This window comes from Opisthorchis viverrini (assembly GCF_000715545.1).
Source record: "Opisthorchis viverrini unplaced genomic scaffold opera_v5_159, whole genome shotgun sequence".
In the NCBI taxonomy this organism is placed as follows: domain Eukaryota; kingdom Metazoa; phylum Platyhelminthes; class Trematoda; order Opisthorchiida; family Opisthorchiidae; genus Opisthorchis; species Opisthorchis viverrini.
The window spans coordinates 831,603-841,524 of NW_008751816.1; the positions used below are offsets into that span (position 1 = coordinate 831,603).

Sequence of the window (9,922 nt, forward strand, 5' to 3'; positions counted from 1 at the left end):
GAGCTTCTGGTCTTAATTTCTGGTTCATCTGTTTGGTTTCCTCTAGCTAATTTCATCAGATACTTTTTTCCGGAACGCGAATGACATGCAAAACATGATGATAAAGTTGGTCTACGAGGCCTACTCACCAAGGTATCAGCTAAAACTGCGACGGCGCTAGAAGTGACTTCCCGTGACCACTATCGTACAAAATACATACATACATACATACATACATACATACATACATACATACATACATACATACATACATACATACATACATACATACATACATACATACATACATACATACATACATACATACATACATACATACATACATACATACATACATACATACATACATACATACATACATACATACATACATACATACATACATACATACATACATACATACATACATACATACATACATACATACATACATACATACATACATACATACATAACATACATACATACATACATACATACATACATACATACATACATACATACATACATACATACATACATACATACATACATCATACATACATACATACATACATATGTACATACATACAAAATACGTAATACGTCATGCGGGGTTGATCTGGACTTGTTCTTCAATTCCGATCATCAAGCCCCCTAGTTGAATTGGTCTGTGACCTATCGCCTGAGTGATGGGTGTCCAAATAGTCTTGGGACTTGACCTCTCCACCCCCCTTCGTAACCCTTGTTCGTTCACCCTCACGTTGGGACTCGTTTCTTGGTCCTTTGGTCTGGTGCCCGAAACTGACTCAGTGTTTCCATTGCGTCGGTGGTTCCTCGCTCATAGCGTAGACGAGGCTGATTTCAATAAAGGAACAGCGCAACTATCAAAAGACAACCTCTTCCTATTATTTCCATGCGTCAAGATCTAGAAAAAGTGAAAATCGTGGCATGCCGATGTATAAGATCCGGTATGGATTTCCTAGAAGCAGGGTCACCCACAAACGATCCAACCAGCCGGCTTGAACCTATCTCTGCACCATTACGAGCAAAGGGCCGTCAACTGTATGGTAGCACTAAGTCGGCCTCGGGTATTGGACCAACGGATCAGGAAATAGAACTCATTGTGGAAGCAAGCGAACAAAGGTCACAATGGGAGAATGGAGAGGACAGATCCCAAACACCCATCAATCAGAAGACAGGTCAGATAACGGATCAATAACAATGCTCACTCAAACGATCGAGGGTTCGGCAAGGTCTACCTTAGTTAGTAGATGTTATGACAACCGGTGCACACGCAACAACCACGCACTTCTACTCACAGCACACTGAATTGGTGAGGAATCGTCCACAACCGAATTGCCTGGCTCAGCGAACAAACCAGCGACCATTCGGTCTTCTGCTCTCCGCTGATTTGGCACCAGTATCCATTCTGTAACTGGTTTTCATATTTTACGATCACCGTGTTATTATTCACCCGATTGCAATCAAGCTCAAGCCATTGTCCACACGAGCTCAGGAGCCCTGTTGCCTGGGAAAGCCACAAAATAAACTCCGATCGTGGATACAAGTTTAGCGGTAGGATTTCCCCAAACATTCGTGTGGAAGGTAGCTTTCTGTGTATATAGTATTAATGGAGATCAACCGAGGGCAAATACGGGAATCACATGGAATGGATATCCGGCCATCTCAAATTACTAGCATGTAATTGGGGTGAGATCCAGAAACTGTGGTGTTTGTCGGATTTGAAACTCAGGGGTGGGCATATTGCTATCTGGCTTTATGCAATTTGCTGAACTCCCCGGCCATGTTATTGTCTTCCGTGCCATCAGTGCCTCTCTCTTGTTGGCCCAGCACTTGGGAGTGATGACTCCGTTCGGTTTTGTCTGTAGCATCTGCTCGTCACATGGCACCAACATCCCCGGATATCCCCAATAAAATTTTCAAGCATCGACGCTCAGTCTATTTGGCGACATTCAATGTCCGCACTCTGAAGCAGGCAGGACAACAAGCTGCTCTTGCTCTCACACTGGACTTGCCTGGCGCTGATATGTGTTGTGTCTCAGAAACAAGAATTCAAGGTGCAAGCACAGTGGTTGAGCTAACCGCCCCATAACTCTCCTCTTGCTTCCGTCTCTGCACCTCTGGTGTTGCAGAAGCTGCTGCGACGGGATCGTCCTGAGTTACCGGGCGGGAGGATCCTTGCTTGACTGGATAACTTGATAGTCACCTCTGTGCGATTCGTTTGCCAGCGTCTGTGAAGGAGTCTCACAAGCGGAAAGTTGATCGATGTCCGCTTACGCCTCAAATGAATGTGGCACAGACGCTATCGAAGACAGGTTGTACGACGTCCCGAATGCCCTGTTGCGGCGTGCTTAAATCTCAGATTTTGTAGTGGTTGCCGGAGATCTGAATGCACAAGTGGGCACGCTTAAGGTATCTGAGACTCAACTAGGAGACTGATTCGAATTGGACTCGATACATACGGACAATGGTGAACGATTGCTTCAGCTGTGTGCTGACCGCAGACTGTTTTTATGCAGTATTAACTTCCAAAATAGCCGACGTTGTCTTGCCACATGGTGTCTTCCAACGGCATGCCGACCACAAACTCAAATCCATCACACTGTCATCAGTTACCGATCGCACGGATCAGTAACTGGCTACCGGTCGTTTTGGAACACATTTGTGGATTCTGACTACGCACTCGTCCGGAGTTGCTTCTTTCGTTTTCCAGGGCCGCGTAAGGTGCGAACAGATTGCTCAGCAACTGAGAGACTGGCAGATCCGGATGTTAGACGAGCTCTCTAGTGTCTTTTCCAAGTGTTCCACCATCAGATGTTAACTCATACTGGGACGAGACTGTCACCTCTTTGCATAGTGCTGCGAGTTTTGCCTGTTGCACAACACACCAGGCTCACCCAAGCCCTGAATACCAGACCTAACGGTGGCACTACCTGAATCCTGAAGAATTATCCCAGCCGGTCCCGAACGTAAAATTTGGTCACTGCTTATCTATTATCCGCCACATTTGATGCGGCCAAGACAGATGTTCCCTCGTTTCCTCAAAGTCAGTCTTCCTACCGCGAGGACAAATAAGGCGGTTCATCAATTCCAGTACTTGTGTACAGCTGGATAAATCAGTCAGATGTCCAGAAAACTAGCAAAAAGAGTATGAGTATACCCACTGGTGGAACGGCCAGGAGTAGAGGAAAACTTCAAAAGCGTCATTCCTGAAAGCTTGATTTACTCGAATCACTGCATCAAACTGGGGCTGTACCCCGGACTGTGCGCTCCAGTACAAATCTATTGTTATCAAACGGAGGATATATAGCACGATTGAGGCCTGTGCTAACAAAACTAATCCGTCCTGACTCAACCACACTAAAGAGATTTCCCACCCAACGACTGATGACCGGAAATGTGACACGTGACTTTTACAATCCACTGCACTGATAAAGAGGAACCTACAGTTGACAGGTTGGTCTTGGTCTTGGACAGAAGACTTTCCAAGCCCTAGTGCATTGGGGGCGTATTTTGACTAAGCAAAAAGGCTTTTGCTTTGTGAACCCTACCCAACAAAAGTCCAGTACACGGTGATGCAAACCTTGGCCTCTAGTTGAGAACAGCTGACTTCCTCTCATGGTATCTGGTTAAACGAATTCTTCTTTTATTTGCATTCCTGAAAGAACCTGTGTACCGATGCACCACAAATGTGCAACTCATGTTCAACGGTGAACTGTATCACTCATGCTTGAGTGTCGAGGATGAGCACAAACAACCCGCCGATGTTCTCTTTACTGCCAGAATGCCGATGACATTTTATACTGGAACAGATCAAGAGGTTGGAACTTTTAACACTGCTCTATCATGTTTACCTTCGGGTTCGAACAATAAGGTATTTTTGCAGTCCTGGATTGGGAATTTTGCCGAAATATCTGTCGTAAACCTAACTGCATGGACGTGTTACAGAAGACGAGGTTTATAGCCGTGGACCTAAACACGTGTTCTTATGAACCTTTCCAGTCGATGCTCGATCCTATTAAGGACGTAATACGTCGAAACCGCTATCATGTATGAGGAAGAACATACGACTATAAGCAAAAGGCAACAGTGTTTGACAATTTTAAACAAGGAACTATTTATTAGCCCTCTATTCATAAGTGAAATCTTGAGAGGTATTTGGTCACTGCTTATCTATTATCCGCCACATTTGATGCGGCCAAGACAGATGTTCCCTCGTTTCCTCAAAGTCAGTCTTCCTACCGCGAGGACAAATAAGGCGGTTCATCAATTCCAGTACTTGTGTACAGCTGGATAAATCAGTCAGATGTCCAGAAAACTAGCAAAAAGAGTATGAGTATACCCACTGGTGGAACGGCCAGGAGTAGAGGAAAACTTCAAAAGCGTCATTCCTGAAAGCTTGATTTACTCGAATCACTGCATCAAACTGGGGCTGTACCCCGGACTGTGCGCTCCAGTACAAATCTATTGTTATCAAACGGAGGATATATAGCACGATTGAGGCCTGTGCTAACAAAACTAATCCGTCCTGACTCAACCACACTAAAGAGATTTCCCACCCAACGACTGATGACCGGAAATGTGACACGTGACTTTTACAATCCACTGCACTGATAAAGAGGAACCTACAGTTGACAGGTTGGTCTTGGTCTTGGACAGAAGACTTTCCAAGCCCTAGTGCATTGGGGGCGTATTTTGACTAAGCAAAAAGGCTTTTGCTTTGTGAACCCTACCCAACAAAAGTCCAGTACACGGTGATGCAAACCTTGGCCTCTAGTTGAGAACAGCTGACTTCCTCTCATGGTATCTGGTTAAACGAATTCTTCTTTTATTTGCATTCCTGAAAGAACCTGTGTACCGATGCACCACAAATGTGCAACTCATGTTCAACGGTGAACTGTATCACTCATGCTTGAGTGTCGAGGATGAGCACAAACAACCCGCCGATGTTCTCTTTACTGCCAGAATGCCGATGACATTTTATACTGGAACAGATCAAGAGGTTGGAACTTTTAACACTGCTCTATCATGTTTACCTTCGGGTTCGAACAATAAGGTATTTTTGCAGTCCTGGATTGGGAATTTTGCCGAAATATCTGTCGTAAACCTAACTGCATGGACGTGTTACAGAAGACGAGGTTTATAGCCGTGGACCTAAACACGTGTTCTTATGAACCTTTCCAGTCGATGCTCGATCCTATTAAGGACGTAATACGTCGAAACCGCTATCATGTATGAGGAAGAACATACGACTATAAGCAAAAGGCAACAGTGTTTGACAATTTTAAACAAGGAACTATTTATTAGCCCTCTATTCATAAGTGAAATCTTGAGAGGTATTTGGTCACTGCTTATCTATTATCCGCCACATTTGTTGCGGCCAAGACAGATGTTCCCTCGTTTCCTCAAAGTCAGTCTTCCTACCGCGAGGACAAATAAGGCGGTTCATCAATTCCAGTACTTGTGTACAGCTGGATAAATCAGTCAGATGTCCAGAAAACTAGCAAAAAGAGTATGAGTATACCCACTGGTGGAACGGCCAGGAGTAGAGGAAAACTTCAAAAGCGTCATTCCTGAAAGCTTGATTTACTCGAATCACTGCATCAAACTGGGGCTGTACCCCGGACTGTGCGCTCCAGTACAAATCTATTGTTATCAAACGGAGGATATATAGCACGATTGAGGCCTGTGCTAACAAAACTAATCCGTCCTGACTCAACCACACTAAAGAGATTTCCCACCCAACGACTGATGACCGGAAATGTGACACGTGACTTTTACAATCCACTGCACTGATAAAGAGGAACCTACAGTTGACAGGTTGGTCTTGGTCTTGGACAGAAGACTTTCCAAGCCCTAGTGCATTGGGGGCGTATTTTGACTAAGCAAAAAGGCTTTTGCTTTGTGAACCCTACCCAACAAAAGTCCAGTACACGGTGATGCAAACTTTAGCCGGGAACAGCTTTGTCACCGTCCACCGCAAACCTTTTGGAACCAGCGCTGAAAGTGGGATGTGAGTCCATCTTTCGAAGTCACTGTGGGTATGCACAGACACGCCCATGTCAGTGTGATGAGCTTTTTACTATTCCAGGGAATCCATTTCAGTGGACAGTGCTCACCTGAGCAAAACACCTACAATTCCGGACTTTAGTCAGTTTTCCGTTGGAAAACTTTCGAATTCGTGTTCAGGTTGAAAATTTATCCAGACTGGTCACAGTGGAGAACTGTAAGCGTGGACGTAAATTATACAACCTAAGTCATCACTTCTGGAGGTCAAAAATCAAATGACGGGATGCGTCCTCGTCTAGATGCTGTTCGGTTCGCTCCATTTGTGTGACTACATAATTTACTGCAAACGTTCACGACTGTCACTTGAGTTTAGTTTGCACCAGGAAGTCGGTATGTGCACCAAACATACGCTCAATTTATTCCAAACTGTTGATAAGATACGAATGTGCTCCGAAAGACTGCTAACCGTTTCCGTCATGACTAGCGGAGTAGATAAACTCGTCCAATTGCTCCCCCTCCACACGTTTCAAATACGATGAAAATGGGGTCCAGTTGTGTGTTACCCTTCGCTTAGGAAGGTGAAGGAAATGTGAATCGGATTTGCGTTAAAACGGTGCGCGGTGTAACCAATCATCAGGTGTTCATAGAGAAGTCTATCATGTGACTATCGGCAATAGGCTGCTGATCAGCTTGCTACACGGCTGTTAATCAGCTAACAAATCGCTCGGGCAATTTTTCCGCCCATGGATACATTTCTCATCACACTTGGACTGGTAAGTAATATTTCTTTACTTAACTGTCGTTTTATGGAGAATATTCCGTCTAAGTTCTACACATCAGCATTTACGTAGTTTCACCAGAGGCCTTTATCTTATCACCGGACAGCACAGCCGTTTTCCGCAGACACTGCCAGTCCTTTCATAACTTCCATTCTTCGAGCTGGACAGAGGAAGGATGAGTTAAACTGGTTCGCCTTGTAGTGAAGCTGGCCGTTCACTAAAGTGAAAATCATGCCTAGTTGATTCTACAAACCTCCCACAACTTCATGCAAATTTCTTTAAGTATTCTCCAACCCAGCTCTTAATAGCACGTCAATTGTACAGAACGCGTATTGTGAGATTCAGGGTGGCCTCGAATTCCGATCACCCAGCTTTTCACCATTTCTCGTTGTCTATTGCAGAGTGTTCCAAAGCCATTTGCAGTTTCAACTTCTGTGCCCAGCACAAGCCAGGCTCAACCAAGCTCTTCTTTCTTCGGTCGCATTTTGGCTTCTATTCCAAATGTTTCGTCGGTCACTGTTCCACCTCATGTGCCTACCTTCCCGCTCCATTCACCGACGGTCCCTCGGCAGTCTCCGGCGACCTCAACACCGTCGTATATCTCTGTCTCTTCTGTCCCTGTTTCTACGATTACCACACCCCCTCTCGTATCACCGGTCTTTTCATCGCTTATTCCACCCCCGAAAGCCGTGACATCATCTTCAACTCTTGATAAACCTCTAATTCCAATCTCGACTGGTGGGTCGTTGTCCCCATATTCTTCGACTACGCGGGCTTGTTCACCCCTTGTTGACAGTATCAAGGTTTCCTGTGCTCAGTACACTGATCGTATGATTTCCTCTGCATCGGACCAAGCAACCTCTGAATCGATTGTTCCCCCCACTGCGACTGGCGCTATCTCATCTCGGGCTTTCGAGGACGGGTATTCGACTTCTGATGGGTTCGTTGATTCTGAACTTAAGAACTCTGGGACAAGAGAACCGTTTATTCGTAGATTCTCGGGTCTTTCGAGCTCATTTGATGAAACGATTATGGACAAGCTTCCTCCCTTTTCAGCTGAAGAACATTTACGCCAATTGAGGGTTCGTGCTGGTCTTGAACCGCGCTATCCAGCTGACTTGGAACACGTCTTCTCGCAGATGCTGCATCCAGCCGGCGCATCATCTCAACCCGGACCAGCATCCTTTTCAGTGACAACGCCCGCATCTGTTCCAAAGCCTCTACCTCCCTCTTCTAGTACGCTTTTTGATACTACACATATGCACATCAAGTCCCCACAACTTACCCCTTCCAAATTTGGAACACCTCAATTAACCAGCGTATCAACTCCGTCGATACCCAATTTATTTGCCAACATCAAGGCTGGACTTGATAGTGGTTTAGGTCAGTCGGTTCAACGCAAACCGACGGCGCAACAGACAGCACCGTCACAAATCAAACAACCCCAAGCTGGTTTTGGCTTTGGTGTTAAGTCCCTCCCAACCAGTTTGTTTAGCAACTTTTTGTCATCTGCAGCCTCCAAGGCACAAACAGTCGCGGCCGGCGCAGTTAGACAGGCTAACGCCGCTGCGGATGCAGCTAGGGAGGTAGCGAACCAGGCTGCGGTTCAGTTGTCGGCACCAACGCCTAAAACCACTCAACAAGCACCAGCACGGCAGCCTCCGTCGTTGTTAATCACAGAAGCTTCATCGATTGAAAAGGTTGAGAAAGAACAACCACCACAACGTGATATTGGTATTCCTCGTTCTTTTGACGAACCGTTCGCTCCGAGTACGGACGGAAGACCAGCTCCAGTTGGGCAAGAAGAGCCGGGTGATGCATCCGACACCACGACGAAGTGTATACTAGATGCAGGTCACGGCACGATTGGTTCCGCGGTTCCCCAAGAACGGCAATGGTTACATGAACAGACGATGGACGTCACTTCAGATGATGACTATGACGATGATATGTTTGATCGTATGCAGACACTTTCAGACGGATATGATTCATCTACTGGAATTGGTGGAAACTTTGATGCACCGAAAGATCGCCAATTTACAGATAGAAAAGCTTCGATAACTACGCAAGACAGTCTGGCTGATACTAACTTAGATGTGGATGGACAGAGAGCACTGCTTGCGCGCGACAGGATGTTGATGGCAGCTGCTACGGGCGTGCACTCCCCAGTGCATAAGGGTCCAGGCGAACCTGGCTACTTCGATGGCTTGATATCTGAGATGGGAACAGCAAAGAAGCCGGGTAAGCTCATTTGATTGCTTCCATATCGTCTTAAAATAAATGAATAAATAATGATCAATCGGTGCTGCCACCCGAATGAAGCATGAGGGCTAAGACACTGCCAGGTCGCCCAAGCCTAGACAGGAACAATTAAGTTGAGTTCAAACTACAGTAAGTTCGGGCCTTAACCAGTGAGCTTCCTCAAGCTCGCTGGAGTAAACCCCCTTCCAGGTGAGTTAATCTCGGGAAATCAATAACTTTTCCTGTGAAATTTCCGAGGGACTAGTCTTTTCTAAGGGACCGAAGTACCTACGTTTGTTTCCGGTTTGTGCACCCTCATGATAACAAAGGGTCTCAAATGTTTTCAACGTTTGTGTTCCGTCTACTTTCCCATTGGCCAATAGCTACTGTGCACAAGAGTCCTGAATCCGAACTGAGAAGTTTTTTCACGAGCTGATGGTTAGGAATCCTCTGACAAGATAGTTCCAGAGCAACGGCTGAAAGCTCGGGAGCTAAAGGTCAACAAATTGTTTCATCTCTTCCAGATTTTCAAACGTGCAATCACATCCTTCTCTCGAACTTTTCTGCTGGTAGTTTGAAACCGCATCTTCTTGTATAAGTGTACATTAATTGCGGTTTCAGTTATTCACCAAAAACCTTAACGATAAGCTATTTCCCCGGACTATTGGTTTGTGGTTCCCTCCCTCTCTTGCGAGTAGGGTCAAATTGTAAGCCGGTTTAATCGTTATCATTTTGTTTGCATCTTCCCATGTAATCCGCTATCTATGTAAACATTTCCATAAAGCTGAAACATCCGTTCGCCATATGGTTATTCGTCTGGAAACTGAGCCTTCCATTGCTCAGTCGGCCCGTATCACATGTAAGATGGACTCAATAAACGGGGGCGAGAG

At 45.6% G+C, this 9,922-nt stretch overlaps 1 protein-coding gene across 1 annotated transcript in view; it reads left to right on the forward strand.

The window, feature by feature from the left end:
* Window positions 1-7,192: 7,192 nt before the first annotated feature.
* The window catches only part of T265_14218 (hypothetical protein), a gene marked incomplete at both ends in the record, with an annotated part of 42,462 nt that continues 39,732 nt past the window's right edge, over window positions 7,193-9,922 (forward strand). Inside the window, 1 exon segment of the mRNA XM_009172603.1 lies at window positions 7,193-9,032. Coding sequence (XP_009170867.1) covers window positions 7,193-9,032 — 1,840 coding nt within the window.